The sequence below is a fragment of the Meleagris gallopavo genome, chromosome 10 (genome assembly GCF_000146605.3).
Source record: "Meleagris gallopavo isolate NT-WF06-2002-E0010 breed Aviagen turkey brand Nicholas breeding stock chromosome 10, Turkey_5.1, whole genome shotgun sequence".
Taxonomy (NCBI): Eukaryota; Metazoa; Chordata; class Aves; order Galliformes; family Phasianidae; genus Meleagris; species Meleagris gallopavo.
Window position 1 is genome coordinate 22,170,196 of NC_015020.2, and position 23,254 is coordinate 22,193,449.

General features: G+C 43.2%; 3 protein-coding genes across 5 annotated transcripts; 1 reads left to right on the plus strand and 2 right to left on the minus strand.

The window, feature by feature from the left end:
• The first annotated feature begins 6 nt into the window (after positions 1–6).
• On the plus strand, positions 7–5,713 carry LRRC42 (leucine rich repeat containing 42). Of its 2 annotated transcripts, none has more exons than XR_794677.2 (7): positions 7–585; positions 2,953–3,084; positions 4,129–4,247; positions 4,638–4,726; positions 4,803–4,916; positions 5,071–5,216; positions 5,313–5,400. XR_794677.2 is itself a non-coding variant. In XM_003208876.4 (7 exons), exons 1-7 carry the CDS (start codon positions 125–127, stop codon positions 5,567–5,569), a joined length of 1,257 nt encoding a protein of 418 aa, XP_003208924.1. In that variant the 5' UTR covers positions 7–124; the 3' UTR covers positions 5,570–5,713. The 2 variants fall into 2 exon arrangements, 1 of the variants encoding a protein (XP_003208924.1); XM_003208876.4 differs by having other exon boundaries at positions 5,071–5,155; positions 5,313–5,713.
• Positions 5,714–5,848: 135 nt separating this feature from the next.
• LDLRAD1 (low density lipoprotein receptor class A domain containing 1) lies at positions 5,849–14,836 on the minus strand. 2 transcript variants are annotated; one of them, XM_019618746.2, is made up of 7 exons: positions 11,642–14,836; positions 11,246–11,325; positions 10,783–10,837; positions 9,963–10,094; positions 9,705–9,842; positions 9,416–9,544; positions 5,849–8,613 (listed from the first exon to the last, which is right to left on the minus strand). In XM_019618746.2, the coding sequence occupies exons 2-7, from the start codon at positions 11,264–11,266 to the stop codon at positions 8,468–8,470; spliced, it is 621 nt and encodes a 206-aa protein (XP_019474291.1). In that variant the 5' UTR covers positions 11,267–11,325; positions 11,642–14,836; the 3' UTR covers positions 5,849–8,467. The 2 variants fall into 2 exon arrangements, with proteins under 2 accessions (XP_019474291.1, XP_003208903.1); XM_003208855.4 differs by having other exon boundaries at positions 11,246–14,836.
• A 116-nt stretch (positions 14,837–14,952) lies between these two features.
• TMEM59 (transmembrane protein 59) lies at positions 14,953–23,253 on the minus strand (the record flags this gene model as incomplete). The annotated part of the gene is made up of 8 exons (XM_010716298.3): positions 14,953–15,927; positions 16,618–16,726; positions 17,536–17,620; positions 17,943–18,027; positions 18,298–18,450; positions 18,645–18,739; positions 20,565–20,670; positions 23,080–23,253. Coding segments are annotated over 8 exons (963 nt in total), but the record flags the coding sequence as incomplete, so codon positions are not given.
• Position 23,254: the final 1 nt, after the last annotated feature.

Consider the following 23,254-nt stretch of genomic DNA (forward strand, 5'->3'; position numbering starts at 1 on the left):
GGCGGCCGGGCCCCGCACCTGCTCGCACTCGGGGCTCCCGGGATCGCCGCGAGGCCTTTCCCGAGCCTCCCCGGCAGCGCTTTGCCCACCTCCGGCTTCTTTTTTGCAGAACGGGACGAGGGGAATGTCTTACTGGCTCCGCTCGGAAAGCCACGCGGATGCCGGGCCGATCTACGTGCGTGAACGTGGGCAGCTGCACGTGGTGAGCCCGGCTGCGGGCGGCGTCCAGAACGCGCGGCCTCTCAGGCTGTTTTCCGGAGGCTTCTCTGTGGAGCTCTGTCTGAACGGGGAGGACGACAGGGCGAGGAGGCCGAGGACCGATCACTTCATCTTCACGTACACCAAGGAGGGCAACCTCCGCTACTCGGCCAAGTCCCTCTTCAGCCTGGTGCTGGGCTACATCTCCGACAACGTTGACCACATCGACTCGCTGGTCGGTTTCCCAGAGCAGATTGCTGAAAAGCTCTTTTCAGCCGCAGAAGCGAGGCAGAAGTTCACAGAACCCGTTACGGGACTGCGGGCTCTGCAGAAGTTTACTGAAGCGTACGGCAGCTTGGTGCTGTGCTCCCTGTGTTTGCGGAACAGGTAGGTGCGTTCGGTGACACATCAGCATCTGCTGAGCTTTTTGCTGGCGTGATTCAAGTTCTCTTATTTTCTCTCAACCACAACTTTTAATCTCCAGGGCCGTATGGTACCACCTAATTTTGAGCCTTGCTTTGTCTAACACTGCTTGCTTCCTTTTGTACCATTCCTTTCAAGTGCCTCCTTAGATATTTCACGGGATGTTTCTGTAGCTGCTGCTTATAAGCATTTCATACTTATGTGACTGCACACACCTTTGCAGACCATCTGGGTTTATTCACACAAAATCACAGAATGGCCAGGGATGGAAGGGACCTCAAGCATCATGAATTTCCAACCACCCCGCCACATACAGGGCCACCAACCTCCCCATTTAATACTAGTCCAGACTGCCCAGGGCCCCATCCAACCTGGCCTTGAACACCCCCAGGGACGGGGCATCCACAACCTCTCTGGGCAGCTGTTCCAGCACCTCACCACTCTCTCTGTAAAGAACTTCCCCCTGACATCCAACTTAAATCGTTCCTCTCTCAACTCAAAACCATTTCCCCTTGTCCTGCTGTTATCTACCCTTTTAAAGAGTTGATTCCCCTCCTGTTTATAGCTCCCTTTAGGTACTGAAAGGCTGCAATGAGGTCACCCCGCAGCCGCCTTTTCTCCAGGCTGAACAAGCCCAACTCCTTCAGCCTGTCTTCGTAGTGGAGGTGCTCCAGTCCCCTGATCACCCTTGTGGCCCTCCTCTGGACCCTCTCCAATCCTGTTTCATTTTCTAGTTCATTTCATTTTCAGCAGAAGACACAATTTTGTAGGTGAGGTACAGCTCACAGACTACTACAAAGTCAGGCAGGTTTTACCTTAGTGATGATTGTGGTTCCTGTCCCCATACTGAACATACGTTAATGCTGTTCTGATTAGAATACAGCTCCATTTTTTCCACCTTGTCTATGTCCCCAGTTTCTTTTACTACTAGAATGTCTCAAAAAGCTTAAAACTGGACATGCTTTTAAAGCTTTGCTCCTACTGAAGTCTTGGATAAAGATATAATGAGTCTGCCTTCCATCTATACATTTTAAAAAAGGGTGCTTTATTCAGTTTAAAATCAAAGGACAGGCACATTTATTGAAGTGCCAAGGGTGCTTTAAGCACAGCAGGAATGTTTGAGCAGAGGTCAATTACCTTGTTTTATCCCTTCAATGTACTCCCTCTTTATTTTTAGTACAGGTACTTTTTATGAGCTTCATTCAGAAATGGAATCACCTCTGGCATATTTTACCATTACAAAAAGCTCAGTTAAATATAAAATCCTCGAAATCCAGGAAGTAAGACACTTTTTTATGAGTTATTTCTAAGAGCCCACTCGTAGTAAGCCCTCTGAGCTTGTATTACCTATCAAGAACTGTCTTGCATTCTAACTGCACGTACTGCCTCCCACCTAGCTGAGTTGTGTGGCAAAGGGATTTGATGGAGTGCTTTAACATGGATACTAGCACAGAGAAAATGCTCTTACTTGCGTGGGCAAAAAGGTTTCAGGGATCATAGTTAGCACCCCTAATTTCACCACTCAAAATGTTATCCTCAGGGATTGCCTTGACATGGGGGCTATGAGGTAAATACAGGAGATATTAGTGAACTGAGGGATTATTTTGCCATAAATGCAGGAGAGATGGGGTAACTCATATTACTGTGTATTTGTGCATGCCATTCTTCAGTGCATTCCCATCTCTAAATCTCCTGCTGAATAGTTCCGGCACAGATGCTTGCGCGGCTGCAGAGTGAATCAGATCAGGGAACCAACACAGCTAAAAAAAATAACCCACTGTGTAACTGCTGCGTGGGGTGTAGCCACAACTGGTTGGAGGCAGCCCTGTGGGTGTCACGATTGAGTCCAGCTAGTGAACTGCTCTACTTCTCTAGTGAAGTACTTCATGTATGAAGAAAGTAACATTTTTATCACTTGGCAAGCCATTCTGATGCATCTGGAACAGATTTTATACCTGTTGGTTTGTCTACACACTTTCTGGATGCTAAGGAAGAGCAGTTTGTGAAGTTGATTTAAGGTAATCTATATTATCCTGAAATTATATGGTAAAGATCTGTGAATAAGCCCCTAATAATGATGCTTACAAGTTGAAGTCTTAATCGTTAGTCTGGTACTTTGTCAAAGAAAGTGTGGTATTAGTTGAAGGAGAAGGCTGGGAGCTCAAGTGTGTTGTAAGCAGAATGCAGTGTTCAAAAGGTAGCTATAACAGCTGACTAATTTCTGTCAACTTCTACACAGATGTGTGAGAAATAACTGCATTATGCTTGCATTTGAGAACACAGGACTCTTGATATGTTCCTCAGCAGTGATAGCTTTTTTGTTCCTTGCAGATACCTGGTTATCTCTGAAAAGCTAGAAGAAATCAAGTCTTTCCGGGAGCTGACGTGTTTGGATCTTTCCTGTTGTAAACTTGGAGATGAACATGAACTTTTGGAACACCTCACTAAAGAGGCTCTGTCGAGGTACTAATTGCTTGACATGTATCAAGAAACGACATTTGCTTTTGCTACTACTAAACAGTTCAAAGAATCGGGCTGTGACTCTAAAGGAAAATTTCAGAGGCAGCAGTGTTTAAGTCTGAGATTTGGGTTGTTGATAAAACCTGCACCTGAGGTAAACAAAATGCAGAATTTACTGTACACAAAGCACATGATCCAAAGGACACGCTGAATCTCAAAGGTCCTGTCAGTGTGCAAGTTAACTTACTGCTCGTGTTTAAATCAACTTCTTGTAGTTTTCAGTTGTCAGCTAAAATAAATGTACCTTGAGCCTTTGGAACAGCTTCACACAGTTATTTCCTTCTTTAAGGGAGAACTTTTATCAGCCAAATTTTTAACCAGTGAGCCAGATGGAGATTTCTGTAAGCACTAAGCCTAATATTTCATTAATTGACAGTTTAGTATCAAACAGTATTGCAAAATTTATTTTCTAAAGATTAGAAAGTAAAAGACTTGGGAAATCAGAAGGCAGAAAAGCCACTGATTAAGGATATTGTATTAGTGTAAAAACTTCATTGTATTTAGAGGCAAGATTTTGTCTTGAAGTGCTCTGAAGAATGTTCTAAGGCTGTGCTTTTCCCTGAGTTGATCTGTGGTAATACCATATTGTTCACCTAAACATCATGACTATCTCCCTTAACAAATCTGTCCTCTCCCATTTCACCAAGCATTTTTCTCTTCACAGTCTCGAGTGGAGATTGACAGTCCCAATTTAAATAACTCCAATTAATAACCAGCCTTCTTGTCTCCAGTAGTAAATACTCGTGCTGTAGGGCTGGCTTGTTGTTGGAGCTCTGGGAATAGCTGGTCAAGTGAGTGCTTCTATTGAGCTAGCAGAAGGAATATGGCAATATATGTTTCCCCCAACGCAAGCTTCTTTTTTACTGTTTTAATTATTTATTTTTTTTATCATCTGCTGAAGTGCTTTCCACATAGACTTTAAGACAATTTGTGAAACTGTCTAAACAACATGACTATAAACTATATTCATTGTATTTCTCCTCTCAGTGTGAAACAACTCCTCCTGAAAGACAACGCTCTGTCAGACGCGGGCCTTCGCAGAATGACAGCACCAGTACGAGTACTGAAAAAGGGACTTCAGAATCTTCTGGTGTTAGACTTGTCTTGTAAGTCCTTTGTGGTATTGTATTAGTAGCAAAATGTGTCCTGTTTGGTGAATAATTTCTACTTAGTGTTGATGGAATACATATAATCTAGCAATTCCCACAGGCCAAGTACCCAACCCCAGGTTTCAGCAATAACATTCCACCAGGCAGAGGTCATACCTCTAAGTCCAGCCACTTGCCACTTAACATAAATGTCTTTAAGCATGTGAAGTAGTATTGTAAAACCTGTCTTTTGATTATTAAAGGAAAAATACCAGATTTTCCAAACATCAAGCATACAACAAGAAAAAAAGGCCAACAATGTTCAAATATTAGCTTTTGAACAAATAGTTTCTTGGTGTTCTGACCATAACTCTCCACATACTGCAGCTTAACTAACTAACCTTACAGGTAACCCTAGAATCACAGATGTGGGAATTGGATACCTTCTTTGTTTCAAGAAGTTGAACTGTTTGGACATTTCTGGGACAGGCCTCAAGGTGAGAGAGCTTAATTTATTGGACAAGTGCAATGAAATGCTCCCCCCTCTGACTGCTTTATTTCCCTATTCACTAGGATGTGAATGCTGTTGTTAAGCGGATCCAAACGCAGATAGGCTTAGTTCAATCAAAAGTGCCTCTGAAAGAATTTGATCATAGTAACTGCAAAACAGAGGGATGGGCAGAACAGGTATGGAGCTTTAAATCTATCTTACCTTATGGAAATTGTCCTAATTTAATACCTGTGGGATATTAAATCACTGAATAGAATATTGTAAGGGACAGGGTAGTTCTTGGTGATATTTCTATAAACATTACAGTGTCTCCTTCAAATCTTATTTCAGACAGTTCTGCAGTGGGAACAGGCAGTTATGGAGGCCACGAAGCCACAAGAAGATTTGAAGTCCAGAACAGCAGCTCAGCGCTTCTGTACGTAACTGCATAGAAACCACATCATTTAATCGTTGCCTATGAGCAGTCAGTATTCCAGGTTGGCTTAGCCAGAATAATTTGCAACATAAGTGTGTATTTTACAACATAATGGTAATTTTCCCTAAATCTAAACTCTTATTTTCCCCCTTTCTAGATGGCAAGACACACAGAATAGAGGAAGTGGTCAAATGTAAATTGGTGGAAGCAGAAATAAAAGTATCTGGAAACTTACAGTTTTATAAGGAAGACGTTCAAAATTGCCGTTTACCTTTGAAAAAGGATGTTGCAGGCAGCCATGAATTAAAGAACAATAAAAAGAGAGCTTTGGCAGAACAAGAGAGAGAAAGGACTTCTAAACAGAAGCATCTGTGCCTCACTGTGGAAGACTGGGATTTGTTAAATACCTACTGAGTCAGAAAGAAGAGGGTCTTTTGTTTGTTGTTTTCTTGTTGATGACAGAGTTTAGATGCATCCAAAGGCAGTAACAAAGGAGAGCAGTATTGTTACATCTGGTTGTTGTGATAGGCTTGTGGGTTAACCTATGCTTGGGGAGGGAGGGGCAGGGTCAATGAAGAGAATGGTGATTCTACTGTATATTTTCAATACATAATTTTTTTCAAATAAAGTTTTTAGTGTCATCCTTAACTCATTTTTGTGACATAGATGTTCACAAAATGCTGGTCCAATTCCTTCACCCCTCTTGTCACCTTAGGGGCAGAAGACTAATCAACCTAGCTGAAATAAAGGTGCACTATGCATGTTAAGTGCAGTGGGCCTTTAATAGTGCTAGTAGTACAGAAAGCTCAGCCTGTAAGCATGAAGCTGTGCTTGACAGCTCTGACAAAGGGAGGAAGCAAACAGGATAAGCACAGGCCCCAGGGGAGGGAGCAAAGCAGAGAGACAGTAACCCCCCTTGGTTATGTAGTTACTGCAGAAATCCAAACAGAAGTCCCCTGTATCCCTCCTTTTAATCCAAGAAACGAATGCTGAAGTGGGTTACGATAGAGATTAAACTCTACAGTTGTAATATAGCATACCTTTTATTATAAGCTAATTCCACATGCATTTTATGCTTTAAAACCTACTCTCAGTATACGTGCCTATAATATACTGTCTATATTTGACCATCTAAAACATCCAGAAATGCCTACAAAGAACAGATGCTCAGAATCATTTTGCATTAGTCTGTGCAAAGCCAGGAGTAGAGCTGTAACACTACAGGTTTGTCACAGAAACACACAGGAGTCAAATCAAAACCGACTAAGGTACACAGTGGCTGTGAACTGGCCTGAGAGCTTCCTTGTGTCCTTTAAGGCTGAGAACTTAAATAGGTTTCCTCTACTGGTGCTTATTTAGAGGATCTCTTACACAGCATTTATCAGAGCACAGTGACAACAAAAGCAGCGCATCCTTGGAAATGGCAAAGATGCCAAGAAAGGGAACGTTGCCTCTAGAATGCATAGAGATGAGAGAAGAGCCTTTCTCTTTCTCTCTTTGCTCCTTTACTGCTGAAGTTTCTTCAAAAAAGAACTACAAACAAACAAGCATACTTGCATTCAAGCCCTACATTTTTTCCCAGAAACTCAAAACTATTTATAGCGTCCACTGAAGACATCAGCCCTCTTCTGAGGCAAAAAACAGCACAAACAGTGACTTCTAACAGCTTGACAGGCTGTGACGCTCAGGCCCAGTGCTGCTCCTGCAGCTGCAGTTTGGTGCATCAGCCAGCACGGATTGCTTTTGCTTTGCTAGACCTTCCACAATTACCATCTGCTAATGTGACCATGAAGAGATGTGCACCTCACAGAACTGTGTGCACCGCTTCACCTCAGTCAAGCAGCTGGGAGCTGGGGCTCTGACACGCCAAATAGGCATGTTGTGATTTGGCACGGAGGGTCTGTCAGGTCACAGGAGCATCCGTAAAACAATACAGTAACCTCACTTTTCCAAAGAGGTGTTCTAAAGCACTGTGCTTATGTTCTCCATCCCTTTCCTTAGCTCTTCATGCTGACTGGCAGACTTCCCCTTTTCAACACACCCTTGTGCACATTTTATCCAAGGATGACTCAAGCACGCTTACTGCTCTGTCCTCAACCCCTTGATCTCACTTTAGAGCTGCAAGGCACAGGTCCACCACCGAGGAGGGGAGCTGCTGCACCAACTGACAAACACGGACTGGGGAATCCAGCAGCGCCACGTGGGCCAGCCTGACCAGCGTCCTCCTCCCAACCACAGTGACTACAAGATGCCAGGATTTACCAACCCCAAATCAGCCTCGTTGCAATGTTAGATGCCAGTGATTTTTCTAGCAAAAATGTGCAGCTCTATCTCATGTTTTGACAGGGTGGTAGCCTGAATGTGAGAAACATTTACCTAAGATACTTCCAACCACTCTTTGAGCTGCAGCACTGAGCACATTGCAGTGATGTTGTACCAACACAGAGAAAGCAAGCCACCCGTCCTACGTGGCATGGAAACGGACAGGTTATTAAACATGGCTCTAAACATCTCCATAGTACCATTGTGCTGAGTTTTGCCGTTTCATTCTAGGTAAAAGCATGAGTCAGAACACAGCACAGCTATTTTTAAAGGATCTTTCAGAGCTATGGCTGTATCCCAGCTATAAATTATAACAAACATTCACCATTTATACAAGTCATGGAGAGATGCCGAGTTACAGATCACAGGACAGAGAAGAAACGAGTGAACTGGGATTTATTTTTGAAGATCTGTGACCTGGCATTGCTGCAGGAAGAATAGTGCCTAGTGGTTCTTTTGGGCCTGGAACACTAAATCTGGGATTGATGTTTCAGACACAGACAAGGTTTTCAAAAGAAGAAAGACCACAGCTTTCTTACATTTCAATGGCACATCTGTACTGTATCTCGTGTGTGCTGTGAAGGCAGCTGGCTGGTCCTGCGGCACTGGCAGAGGAGCAAACTGAGCAGATCCCATCTCATCCCATGGCCTGGCAGCAGCTCCAAGGATGCAACAGACTTTGTTTCTTTTTCACTTTCTAACTGCACTATAACACATCTCAGTCCAACAGCTGCTCGTTAAGCACCAAGCTGCCACTCTGCACCCTCAAAGCCCCAAGAGGTGCTCAGGAGAACCCACGGAGGTGTCCCACAGCTGATGCCCAGCCTGCAGCACCGGGATGCCAGCAGCACAGCACCCATCTCTGCTGCAGACCTTTTGCAGCTGCTCACCTGGGCCTGCTTGTGCCAGAGCTTCCAGGGTGGTGGCACAGCAGGAAGTGACAGTGCAGGAAGCACCTCCCCATGTCTAACGCTTCTTGGTGCCCAGACCTCACGGCCTGCAGAGGTACTCGTCTGACCAGCTCACACAGTGCTGCACACCATCCCGGCACAGTGCCCTGGGCACACAGGAGCAGTACTCGTAGTGAACAGGGCTGCAGCTCCACCAGGCTGGGCCGCAGGGAGGGCAGGCAGCCACTGCAGGGACAAGAAACCAGGAAGAAAAATGCTGCTGCACTCACTGGCACCTCCTTCCTTACACCATTTAACTCCATAGCAGCTACTGAGAAGGCACCAGGGATGACCCTGAGTCTGTGAATCGACCAAAAAGACACTGTGATGATCTTTGTGGCAGAGATGGCATCCTGGGAGCAATGACCAGCTGTAATTTGTTTGTTTAGCTAGCCACCCTAGAGAAAGGTGCTGTCTGAGGTTCAAAATCTCAGGGGTGATTTAGGAACAAACCTGCTACTGGATTTTGAGCAGAGCTGGATTTAAATCACAAAGGTGCACACTCAGTCCCCCTTGGTCTTAGAGACAAACTTATCTCCTGACCAAAGACCAGTTTTGAATTGGTGCTGCCTACAGATCCACACTGAGATGAAATTGCTTGGTGCTCAGCAAGTCACAAAGATGGAATGTCTTTTGGGGCTGGGAACAACGAATCAAAGAATCATTTAGGAAAAGACCTTAAAGATTACCAAGTCATGTCAACCTGATAAGTCCCACCGGTACACCATGTGCCTTAAGCATCACAGCCACAGAATCATAGTGCCATTTAGATTGGAAAAGCCTTTTGAAGCATGGAGTCTCTCCCCTCTCAACTGCCTCCAGCCTTTGGCAACAGATGTGAAAAAACCACGTGTTTTGTCTCTATTTTGTGTTTCAGAGGACACCAGCCTCCAGACTTTTCCAGGAGCACCAGTGAGCACCAATCCCACAAAACCTCTTCAACCTATCAGCAGATCTTACACTAAGTGCAGCCCAAAGGCAGACTTACAGCTCCCCATCTCATCAGAGCAGTCTCCGCAGTCGTTCATCCCATTACACCTCTGGTCAGCATAGACCCAGTACTCAGGGTTACCGCAGTGGAAAACCAGATATGCCGGCAGGCTGCGGGGCAGGTCACCTGCAAGGGCAGAGGCTGAGCTCCTGCAGGCACACAGATGTACCCGTCGGAACAGGGACAGGCAGCACCAAAGTGTTTCACGAATGGCCCTGTAGGTGAGGCAGATCTTTGGAGATCAATAGGAAGACCAGTATGGGAGGATCATAACAAAACAGCTCACCACAGAGTTTCTCCTGCTCATCCTCTCCATTTCTGCAGTTGGCAGTTCCATCACAGACCTGGCTGGCTGGGATGCAGGTCACTCTGTCATTGCACAAGAAGCCTGTCCAGTTATGAGTGGCTACACAGAGGCGGTTCACTGAAAGGAAAGCAAGAAATACTATCTTCTGACATCGTCATGTTCACAACTGGTATGGGGAACATCCCCCATAGCACCAGGCCTCCCTCACTGCACTAATAATGACTCTTGGGGACCAACCCGGTGCATGTAGCTGCAGTCCCAGTGCGATTGCCAGGCCCACAATGGCTGCTATGGCAGCCAGGAGCAGCAGCACAACGCAGGCCCGTCTCGGTGGGCAGCACAGGTGGGCACAGCATGGCCAGCAGCAGCCTGTTGGGAGGCAAAGGTGGGAGGTAACGAGCTTTGATCTTAAAGCCAGGATTTCTTAGCTGTACCTCATGTACTTAATTGCTATGTGTTGTACGAATATAAGACACACCATTTGCTCAACTGCAAAGGGATTCAAGGAAGCAGTAACCATCCCCCACATCAAACATAAGGAGGAATCAAAGGCAGAACACTGCAGCTTAAAAGGTAAGTGGTAGACACAGATATGCTGCAGTTCACAGGACAATACCTTTGACCAGTAGGCAGAATGGCTGCAAATAGGCACGGGTATAAATTAATGGTAGTGAGAAAATGCAGTTGCAAGCCAATCTACAGACTTATTATCAACTGCACGTGATCTCGCTTTCTTCTTAAAGTGGATCAAATTTGCTGAAGCCTAGCTATTAAAACATATAGAAAGCCTGTAGAAATTTCATAACAAGCCCCTTTTGTTAAAGGTAAGAATACATATCATGATGTTATACCATAGGTCTGCCACCTCCAGGCCAGCAAAAAGCATCTTAAGTCTATTAATTTTACAGTCAGGATGTTTCACTACAGAGGGGTGGGGAGAAGAAAAAACACAACAGCCTCAACACACCATAAATACTTCCTGCATTTTACATTACAGAGATAGGCTCCACTGATTTACAATTCAATAACAAAAATGTTAAGCTCAGCATTTTGTTACCTTGTTCTTCAGAGAAGGACTTGGCTGAATCAGAAGTAGTTACATCACCATTTCTCTAGAAGTGAAAGAATAAAACACCATTTCCAGACGTAGCACGTGAGCACACAGTGGTTGCTTTTCTGGTTCTGGTACCATCTCATCCAGGAATGAGTACATGGATAAGTACTGATATACATATTTTACACACAAACAAAAGTTGGTTTTGTGGAAACACAGCCCGCATTTGGTTCACAGAGCAATCAGATTGCTTTCCAGATCTCAGTAACCCATTTGCACAACAAATACTGAGGCAAGACCAGCACTTGATGCCAGTAATGTTGTACTGATACCCTTTCATATCAAATCAGGTGAAGGAGACAGGACTGGAAAACTTAGAAGCCACTGATAGAGAGATCAGACAAACAACATTACCAAGAACACATGAATTTTAGGGAACACAAGATTTTCATGAAGAGGATCGTACCTGGGGGTGAGTTTTGTTCATTCCTCTTAGATCTACAGCCTTCAGAGCAGCTCAGAGGACCACAGGAAGCTTTCTGCACCCTAAAATGCAGCCATGTTACCAACATATACTGTCTCTAACATAAGCAACGTTACCAGGACACAAAAACCAACAGAGGGAGGGAAGCAAGAAGCACTGTGCTGCCCAGGCATGTGGACAGGAGGACAGGGCAGGCAGGCTGAGCCCCTTCTCTGGTTGGAAGCAGGGCTTCTTTTGCTTCTCCCTCCTCCCAACTCCACTTTGGCTTCATGACAGTGTATGAGGCAAACGGAAACTTCCCGTGCTGACAACCCCATTGCTGCTCCTGCCATGTGGAAGATGAATGCCCACCCCCCAGCTGATGCAGCTTGCACTCACCTTGGTGCCAGCCAGGTACTGAAGAGAATGAACTGAAAGCCTGAGGAAATGGAGTCGGATCACCCTCCCCCAAAACACCTTTCCCCAGCTCCTTCCCAAACCAGGGCTAACCCACTAGCGTTGTAGCAACATAACCCCAGGCTCCTGCAAAAGCTAACAAGATACACCCATCTGGAATAGCCTTTTGCTTGGGCGATAAGCACAGACATAACAAATTCTCTGCCATCCTCTCCTTTATTTCCATACATGGATTTTCAGGCCTGCATCCTTAGCTCAGCTTGTAGCTCGCCTGAAATAGATTGCACCACTCAGAACTGTCTGCAGGCTTCAGCAGAGGGCTTTGCAGTTTCAAAGACAAAACGACATAGGTTCATGTCCCACTTGCTCACAGAAGAGTTCGCTCCTGCACTCTGAATTATTGCCACCCTGGAAGTAACATCTCCTCCTCCACCTCCCATCCTCAGCCCAAGCACTCAAAGAACTACCTCACCATGACTTGGGAGAAATTGGCAGCTGTATTACCTAAAAGCTGGCACCAAGACAGTCTCACTAAATTAACTGATTCAAAACAACAAATAATGCCTGACACGGACTAACAATTGTTGCTCCTTCCTTCTCCATCCCCAAACACACAAATTATTCCTGACTGAGTTAATACGTGTTTCCTGACAACACCTGCCAACCCCATACACACCCACTCAGAGAGCTTCCAAAATCAAACACAACCTTGAGGACCTCTTCCTCCCACATGGCAACACTCACTTGTCCCAAGCAGAAGTTTCTCACAGGAACGTATCACTGCTAAACTCTGTGCCAGGAAGCTGTCCTGTTCAGAGGGGAATTCTGAGTACCCCAAGCCTGCAACTCTAGGCACCCACGGAAGAGTACTAGATAAAAGGTTAAAAATGCTATCAAATTCCAGATCTGCTTCTCTCTACGGAGAAAGTTCAAATTCCTAATCACTATAGAATGAATATTTTAAGCCTTAAAATAGCTTTTTAGGTGATAATGAGCTTGGTTAGAGTCACATGTAACAACCAGACCAACCAGGCTTCCCATGCAGACTCCACAAAACAATCCGTAATGAAAATGTTTAAGACTTGGAGTAAAGCAGCTTTCAGAGGGAAATGTCTGTGAGACCAGACACCCACCACGACCTATTTCCTACATGAAGGTTATCAAGCTCAGCTGTAACCAAGCAGGTAGTTGGGTTTGGAGCAGTTACACCACATCAGACCATGAGTTCAAGAACTTAACGAGAACACGGTAACGAACACAAGCAAGACTTTCTGAAGTTCAAGATCTTTGCCAAAGATCAGGGAGGCTGACAAGGGAACAAAGATGAACATACCATGTATGATGCAAGACTACTGCTCATTCCATCACCTAAACCACAAAACCTAACCCCCCCCCCAAAAAACGTACCATAGCTGTTTCTTGCAGCAATTAATTGCACATGTTGAGATGGATGCCTTGCTCACGTCAAGATGATTCAATTTAAGAGCTGAAGCAAGTTCAACTGAACGTATGCCTAAAGAGAATAGAAAATGCTTTCCTTCTGCAATTCCAATCATTTAAGGCCCTTCATTTAAATAGTGGTCTTGGGCAGAGATCAAACCCAAATTGCAGCCTCTGAGAATGAAGATGTTAGGAAGTTAAACATAAAAAAATAAAATAGGACAAGCTATTTTGCAAAGTCCAACACTAAAACAGCTTAAATACTCCATTTAGATTAGAAATCTTGATTAACAGTTCAATTACTGCAACCTAGGTAGTATCCAATTATACTAAAGGAAGATGCTTTGACATGAGCTTATGAGTCCTCTTAACAATTTCTTTAGACCTGGTGCACTTGGCAAGCAGCAATGCTAAGTGTCAGACTGTACAGGCATTGTTTCCTGTGACCTACCAGCACATTACTGAATCATGGGTGTCACTGTGCACACTACTGAGATGCCATTAAACAGCCAACAAAAGACAAAACACATAGAACTTTTATTTGATCCATTTGTTGAGTTTTCTCCCTTTGTTGTAGACCTGTAGGCAGACAATGCCAAATGAAAGCAGAATTTGTTTGTTTAATTCAAACCTAGGAATGTAAGCAATAAAGTCAGATATTTTGGAACAGAAAGGAAAGCTTCATGATCATGAGAAAAAATCATCAAGGTAAAAGAGGCTGTAATGTACATATTTAAAACACACAAATAGCCATGGATTAGTGAACACTCCCTCTGCAACTACATGCAACACTAAGTTAAAATATTTTAACAGACTCAAACACATCTATATGTCGCTTACTCAATTACAAGAACTAAAGAGATTGCTAAGGGCTTTCCAGATCAAAGTATTGCTGAGAACATGGGCTACAATCACCAAGGAGGAGCCCACGCTTGCAAGTTTTTAAACAGCCATTTGCATACATCACGTCTGATCCCACCAGTAGCAGAACGCTGGCATTCTGCACTGACACAGGGCTGCATTCTGAGGTTGTGTCTCAACCCAGTCACTACAGCAGGGATTTCCCAGTGCTGTTACACAACGGAACAGCATTCTGAACACACAAATGGTTTTCAGAACAGTAGGGTTTGAGGCCCTATAGCAATGCCACCAACACACAAAGAAAGGTCCATGGCTGCTGACACTCAGTTTTCTGGGCTGCAATGTTGCTCACTGAAGAATTTAACATCCAGAGGTACTACTAAGTTAAGACTTCAAACTATAGTTGCTGTACAGCGATATGTGCCTGTTTAAAACAAACCTCTGCGTACTCTTATCATTCACTGACAGAAAATTTGCTTCAATGCACCTAGGACACAACTTCCAGCAGCACTGTATAGGCAACCACGCACATTCCTGCACGGATCATTACCTGCAGCTTACACAACCAGCAGCCACATCAGCCATGGCTGCTGAACAGGTTCTAACAGAAAGGGAACGATGTAGTGCACTCTCCAGAATCTCAGACTTTCACCAGAACTCAAAACTTGAAGACAGTGGTTTGCTTGGTTGTTTTTAAACTTTCACAAGAGTTGGCATAACCAGCAAACCATGCTGATGAGCTGGGTGTCATGCATTCTAGTCAGTTTTCAAATACTTACAAAGAGACCTTAAAATAAATCATACATCTGCTATAGTCAATTCCTCAAAGAAAAGAATGGCAACAAAATACATTAGAAATATGAAGGACACTGTTAGGTGCTGTATTAGTGAATCACACACAGCAAAATCAGGTCACATTGCCAACAGGAGGAATGCTTTCAGATGGAGTAAAACAATAATGAACCATAGCAAAGAGCTGTACAGTCAGAAACTTCTATACAGTCATTTTTATTCATCTGTTCTCATTTCTCAGGAAATGTTTCTGTAAATGAAGTTACAAGACTAGAATAGTTAATCAAGAACAGAAAGTAGAATTCCTTCAGAAAACACAGGCTCTAACTTTACAAGCAATTTGAGATGTAAAGGCTATAGTCTGACAAATTAATTAACCATATAATGTTCTGTATGTGAAAGCATACGTCCACATGTTTTTAACACATTTTCCACCTTCCACAAACTGAATTCTAGCCTACAGTACTTCACAAATGCTTTCCATCCTGGATATTGCCACATGGTAGAAAAAATAGACTTCTGTTCTTGGAGAAAGAGTTGTTTGTGCATGAACATTAACAAGTACTCCCCCATCCCCCCAAAAAAGAACAGCAGGTAATTTTATAATATTTTCTCTTAACTACAACAGAAAGTGCAACACTAAAAAGGCATCTCCTGCCTACTTAAAATTTCTTATATCTTTACAGAGCTAACTCTTGAATGTACACAGTATATCCTAGAATACACAAATAAGTTTGAAAGTGTCATGGCAGAAATATGGAAAGCATGCTTACAGCTTCTGTAAGCAAAAAGACACAGAGCAAACACCAGTGAAAAGTGATTATGTCTGGAAACAAATTCAAGGTGTCTGAATCTTCACTACTAGAGGGGAAAAAAACAACCCATGACATCTGTTGATTCTGTAATTTTATCTGCATTTAAAGACTTGCTGCTAAGCTTCTTATCTGAAGAACCATCACAAACAATCAGGAGTTGCTAGCACTGTTAGAATTAGTCTATTCAATCCAATGGAGGCTTATTTAAATTGCTGATTGAGCCAGATTAACTTTTGTAGGAAGAGGTCCTGCTTCTTCATGTTCCTCAGTCTTGCATCTAACCACAACAAGTGCAGAGGATGGATATCTGTTCAGTTTTTGTTCATTCATGTATTCCAGATCTCCATAGATGCTCAGCTTCTGAAATATTTAAATGAACTACTTTAAGATAAAGACTCTTCATATATGAATAAATTGCATTTTGTTATACAACTATCCTCTTTCATGGCTGCAGCTCTTCAATAACTCACACTTTCTGCAACATCTGAAATTCATGGCTGAGACTAGATTTAAATCTAAATAAATGCATTTGATCTGCCAGAGGGAAAAAACAGTAGATGTAGTGCTTGCATACCAAACTCTTTAGCTTGCAAACACTGCAAGTCTTGCTCTCTTTGGGCTGTAGGAATACTAGTTCAGTTGGTTCCCTTTCATACAGACTTTCTGCAGTCACCAACAACATGCTGTCACTTCTGTTCTCATTATTGATACTCCTGAATTAAATCCATACTACTTTCCACCTGCCCCATCCAATTCTCGTGATAGCCTTACCACCAGAGAAACCAGAAGCAACCTCCATTTGTGAAGAGTAACCCACAAGTTGCTAAGAAGGCAGGGCTATAAGCCAGAAGGGCAGCATCTGTGCTTACTGAGCAAGGCTCAGAGCACCTATCAGCCACAGGGACAGACAGACGTTCAGCTAGAAAATCATTCAAACAACTACTGTTTGCTAACCACATCTGCAAAGTAAAAAATTCTTTCTAATTGACCCCTCATGATGTTTATTATTCTGTAGAAAGTAACATAATAAAAGTAACATAATAGGGTTACCTCAGATGGAACATACTGCTCTACAGCTGTAGCTACAGTTGCACAACAAATCCAGAGCAGCACCAACACTGACAGGACAAGGGTAGTAGTTAAAATCCAACTGGAATTTCTGAAAATGAAAAGAATGTTACTAGATTTCATATACCAGAATACAAAATAATGGGTCTATAAAAGGTTGTGCCCGATTTTGACTGTATTTCAGGCTCATTCACTAGCCTCTCCCCCAGCTGCACAGCCTAATTCTGACACCTGGGTGTACAATATAGCATCTAACATTTAGTATCTAACTTGAAAGACACTAAAAGACTTGCCGAATCCTGGTTTGGGGCCCTGAACTTCCTCCCACTTAAGATCATAAGAACAGATTTTTATTATGCACTTAAAGTGCAGCTCACTGATACCTCACATCTAAGCTTTCAAGTAAACAGTCATCAGTGACTGAGAGAAGAAAGAACTGAGATGCTGATATTCAGCAAAGCTTTAATATATACTGGGCATTTCCAGACTAGACATGAGACACAACATTGTCTTTTGCATTTGAAAATAAAAATGTTTTGTCCTGAAACATATCCAGAGCTAAAGAACAGGCAAAACACAGAACTGATGGAACAGTCTGCTGAATATACTCAAAAAATGTGTATAAAGTTATCAACATTATGTTCCACGTAAAAAAAATAAATGTAGGAAATTATCAGTATTATAGTTAACTAAAAGGGGAAAGAGAATGAAAGTTGGCAGGATAGCCCAGAGATAACTTGGGGCAAGCATGGAACGTAGCAGTAACAAATGGTCAGATACAAAAATTCAGCTGCTTTTCAATCTGAACCTAAAGGACTCGTAAGACTGATTCCTTACAACAGTGCCACCACACATGTAGGAAACATCACCATGCCCTGTACCAGGTACTGACATACATACATGGAAAGACACTTGAAAAAGCTGTCATTCCCTTGCTCTTCAAATAGTCCTCGGTAGGTCTGCGAGCTTCCTGGCTGTGGGTCTGCTGAAAGAGAATAGCAGAAATAGCTGTCAGAAAAGCAATAAAGGTAGAAGACCCAAACTTTATCCAGTTTGTCCACAGAAAGCATGAAAAGAATCTTTCACAGTGGCCCTAGCTTGCATGCTTCGATGCTTCTATTTCCAGGAGAGCTTGCTACCACCACAGACCTTGCTAATACCCATAGCAAACAATTACACTCCAGCTTTCTAAAAATTTCCTTTCATATATCACATGCAACTTTGGATCTGTTGTTTTTTTGTTTGTTTTTCCTTGCATGATATGGAACATTTGCATTTGCTCCTCCAAGCCAGAAAGAAAAACTTACAAGCTGTTTTACTCAGGGACAAGGATCCTCTTGTACCTTCAGACTCCTGATCAAGCTGTGGAACATACTGCACTTCTGGCCTCGACTAAAACAAAACAAGGATTAAGAGATCCTGTTAGCAAGCTTCCACTAATCTTGATCGTCCACATTTTCAGAATTAATAGGGAAGCTGATCATAAGACATGCTCCATTCACATAATTTTATTCATTTATTACCCCTGTAATGGCACTAAGTGCAGCAAAATGCTACCAAAAACTCAACGCTTCTGACAGCGACCCATGACCATTTTCTGAGACTGGAAGGAGCATAGATAAATATTTAGCACCCAGGACACCTCAACAAAAAGGCAGGCACCTGGAATATGACAATTTTGCCATCATCTGCTTGAAGGTAGAAAGTCCACGAGGATGTTATGAAGCTCTGAGCTGAATCCATCATGTCACTCCAGAAGGATCTCACCAGTGTCAGAGGAAAGAGGAGATGAATTCTTGGCATCAGGGACATTAACTGCAAATACAACATTAACTGGTTTTCAATTTGTTTACATATGAAGAGGGTAGAACTTATGTTCATCCTCACTCATTTCCTCACGTCTATATTTCAGTTCTTAAAAAGATTTCATTTGAAGAATTTTAAAAAAGAGAAGACATGCTGAACAGAAAACAAGTAGGTGGTATTTGAAAAACATGTCATGTACTCACTTGCTCTTGTCTTAACTCAGCAAATGGCAATTGGTTCTGGCATCCAAGATGGCAAGCATATTGTTCATCAGACTGGGAGTATGCCTCATTACAGGCTGCAAGAAAAGTTCCCAAAACGAGAAGATAAATTCTGCATTTTAGTTAAGAAAACATTTTCAACATAAGTTGGATCAGAAACAAAGCAGCAGTTAAAAGATTGACAATCCCATTTGTAGGGAAAGATACGAATATCATTCCAAGGTTAGCATTTGGTGCCAGGTCTAATGAAGGTTAAGGAACTGGAGCTCACACAAATCACATATTTTAAATCTGAATGCTGTCAGAGCAACCGGTCAGAAACGTTAGTCTGGGCAAACTCAAGGCTGCAAGTTTGCACTGATTCTCCTACTGCCACTATATTTTTTCCTCTACAGATCATGTAAAACATTTTAAGTACTTTATCCTAGAGAACGAAGCTGGAATTCTAAACAAATAGAGAGGCCACAAATCTACTAAACCTCTCAGAGGTAACAGTAGAAATCATGGTATTCCTTAGGAAAACCTAAGGAACATTTTCCTGCTAGCACAGTAAGTACAGTAACTGTGTTGAAAGTATCGATGATTTAATTTTCAACAAAAATTAAATGAAGCCAACTCTTTCTTTACATGTATCTTCTATTAATTGTTCACTAGAAACCATGAAGACCAAGAAATCTAAATTATTCACATTTATAAATGGAGAATTCAGGTGGACAATATATGGGCATAGCTCTTTCCCAAAACACGAAAGCTAAGCTGGATGATGTTACAGCTCTACTCGACCTAAAGCCTCCACTTAAGCAGCAACACGGAGCGCAGCAGCTCTCCCAGTTTTCCTACAGGAATAAATGCACCATCAGAGAGGCTGGAAAGCTGGCAATTCACACAGCATCAGCAGCTAAACATTTGAGCATTTGGCTCACGGCACCTGAACAGCAATTCTACAGCAAAAGTGCCACCAAGCTAGTGTTAGTAGACATGCAGAGACATCAGAAGATAGAATTCAGCAGGTCAGCCAAGGTACATCCTGCCTGAGTAACTAGTCAGGGTACCAACCAGTGCAACAGATTACAGAACATAAGTCAGCAAAAAGACAACAGCCTCAGAAAGGAGAGTTAAATCAGAAAGTAAGCAACTGTTCAATTACCTCTAAGTGTGTGTGCCTTACTGCTACATCACCCTTTTTATGGCACTCTTTCTTGTATGGTTCGACAACTAGACTGACATGTATCACAGCAATACACGGTGTATGACACACTAGAGCACTAGCCCATTTCTAGTACGGCTTTGTATCACTTCAACATCTTTGCATTTCAGGCTTTCTCCTTGTGTGTCTTCCAGCAGCTCCCTAAGCTAACCACTAGCCCTCTTGTTTTTATGAATTACTGAGAAGACAAAAGCCTCCTCTGAGAGCTGATGTTGTCCTCATTATATTTCAGAAACAGCAGGGAACTACTCTGCTGATTTTCCAGCTTTGGCTCCTTACGTCCCACTTCATCTCTGAACAAAACTGTTAAGCAGCCACCTCAGTATTATTACATAGAAGTTCTGTACGACTGCAGAAACTGTGTTAATTGGCTATGTATATATTTCACCTTCACTATGAGATTATCACTCTAACACAGATCTGAGACAGTTAGTCGTAAGTATTTAGATCCCTATTTCAAACAAAATGTAATTATTGCTGTATTGAGAGTTTAGCCTAGACCACAAGTTACAAAGGCAGACATACATTGTGATACTTGTTCTTCATCTGAAAAATTCACTTCTATAAACGAGCCTGAAGTTGCATGGAAGCAATTGAAATAATCCCACCATTTTAACAACATCCTTCAGATGCTGCTGCTGTTCCCTGCATGCATCTCCACAATAGGGGATGCTAAAGGAGTTCTGAATTCTTACCAGAATCACATTCCAGTTTGGTTCGATTCAGATCGATGCCATCATCCACAAACTGACAAATGGAAAACAGTCTGCAGCCTCGCTGGCACGCATACAGTTCCTCTTCCTGGGAAGGCACAAGAGAAGACTTACATTCATTCCTCCATTCAAAAATAAATAGACCAAAAAAAAAAAAGAAACCGCCAAAATCCCACAACTTCTTTTTTTTCCAGAAGTGCCACAGAAAGGCACCCAGTAGAGCACCATAATCCTTCCCTTTACCAGACCTAGAAGTCAGAGAAATACGACAGTCTGGATCATCTGGAATAAAACACAGCTACAGTTCTGTAACTGTGATGCAGCCTGATCCATTTCAGACAGAGCTCTCAGACCTGGGGTAAGCCAGACCTGGAACAGCAAATTCCATTTAGCAATTCTGTTCCTACAAGTCACAGCAAAGCCATACTGCATTTCTGAAGAAGCACAGGCTTTAAAAATAAGAGATAACATTGTAAAAGATTTATTGACATTTAACCACAGAACGAATACACAGTCATCCACTTCAGAAGTTTAACAGAACCCAATGAATGAAGATCAAACCAGACTTTGTTGCTGGCTTTTTGTTTGGTTTTTTTACACTGTGTTACAACGTATCCACCAGTTTATAATTAGAACTCCAGCAGAATCACCAAAATAAATGATTAACTTCTGATTAATTTCTTTAGCAATACCACGGTCAATTGTTTACCTGCCAAACTAGTTCCACAAAACCACATTTTTATATCACTGCAGAATGGTGCTTTCTCAGTGCTACTACAACACAGATTATACACAGTACACCTCTAACCCAGTATTTCTTCTGACCACAGCACAGAGGGTGGAGGTGTACTTTCCACATACGGTGGTCTCCACGTTGCAGAGTTACAGCCAGCCTCCTTTAAGTGAATCAGATCCACCAAGCCTGGTAACTACGTGGCCACCAATGTGATTGCAGCCACTTTCTTCACAGGGGGAAAACAGACTCTAAATTAACTGCACCAAAAACAAACACACCACGCCTTACTGTACAATGTACTGTAAGTGCACTGTCATTGTTTGACAGTGACAAGTTCACGTGCTTTAAAAGCAGCTAAGCTGAAAACACAGATAAAACTCAACACTTAACACAGACAGAATGGCAAAAAAACAGTTATGCTGTTACAGAAAATACATTCTGTCTGTTAATATCCACACAGAACTGGCTGTAGCAAACAGATTTCTGTGGCAGCCTTCCACAGAAGCCTTAATAAAAATCAATTTTATCAATCTCCAATGATAACTAAAACAATTTCCTTCCATTCAACTTGGTGCTTTTGTGAGAAACCAAACAAACTGTGACAGAAGAGGTGGTTGTATTATTCAGCATTCCCAGCAACACAAAACAACAAGCTCACAGGCAGATTAAAGCATCAGCTTTACCTGAAGTGCCAGCACAGTATGGAACTATTTCAGGAGAACGTTTAGCCTCAATTTCTCAGATTTAGGTCTTTCTCCTCACTATCATCACACCAAAACACATCACACGTACAGATCTAATTCTACCTGTGTTCCACACAGCTCCCCATTACTTCCCTATAGAGATACCAGAATCAGGTGCTGCACCGCAAACACCAATTTTAATTTCATATGAAAGCAGACAAAGCCCTATTACCTAATATTAGCACCACTTCCTTCCATTTACCTGCTGCCCTGGCAATCTCAGGGACAAGAGAACTCCCATCATTCAGAGTTCAAGCTGCTATACAGCTGCAGTTAGCAGTGAAATACGTTGCCAGTGAAAGAAAAAAAAAAAAACAGAATCACACAGAATCACAGAATGGCCCGGTTTGGAAGGAACCTCAAGCATCACGAATCTCCAACCCCCCTGCCACATACAGGGCCACCAACCTCCCCCATTTAACTACTAGACCAGACTGCCCAGGGCCCCATCCAACCTGGCCTTGAACACCTCCAGGGACGGGGCATCCACATCTGGGCAGCAACTGTTACATTCCAATTCTGAGCTGTGCAAACCTTTGAACCAACAGTGAACTCCTGAATATGTAATTACATCCCTGTTATTATTTGACTATCCTGAGATGGACGTTTTCTATGCAAGTGAATCCAAACATCACTGGCAGCTCTGTCAGGCCACTCGCTTGCCATCTTTGATGCTTCATCCTCCACAATTCGAGCATCATGCTGCGTCCTGGCCCAGAGCCCTTGGCTATGAACACAGCACAGCGTTAGTCCCCAAAACGCAGAGCGTCCCAACTCAAATAACAGCTGCCTCTTCGGTTATAGGAGGAAAGGAGGAGCAACCCCCAGCCCCACAGAACCGCCACCACTAAAACGCTTTGAATGCTGTATTTGCCACAGCCTAACCAGCTATTTCCAAGAAGAGGCACGTCTCTGTACGAAGCACCGCACGCCGTGCTTCAGGAGGTGACAACGTCAGGCTGCCCGGGAGGAAGGAGAGGGGCGCGGGGCCGAGCCGCGAGGCGGGGCTCAGCCGTACCTTGGGGTAGGTGTGCAGGGAGTAGGTCAGCTGGCAGGCGCGGTGGCAGGAAGCCGTGTTGCCCAACACGGAGTCAAAGGCCTCGGAGGAGCTGGCGGGCACCGCTCCTGCGGCTCGAGCGCGGCCTCCCGCCCACAGCAGCAGCAGGACCGCAGGCAGGCAGAGCAGGCCGGCC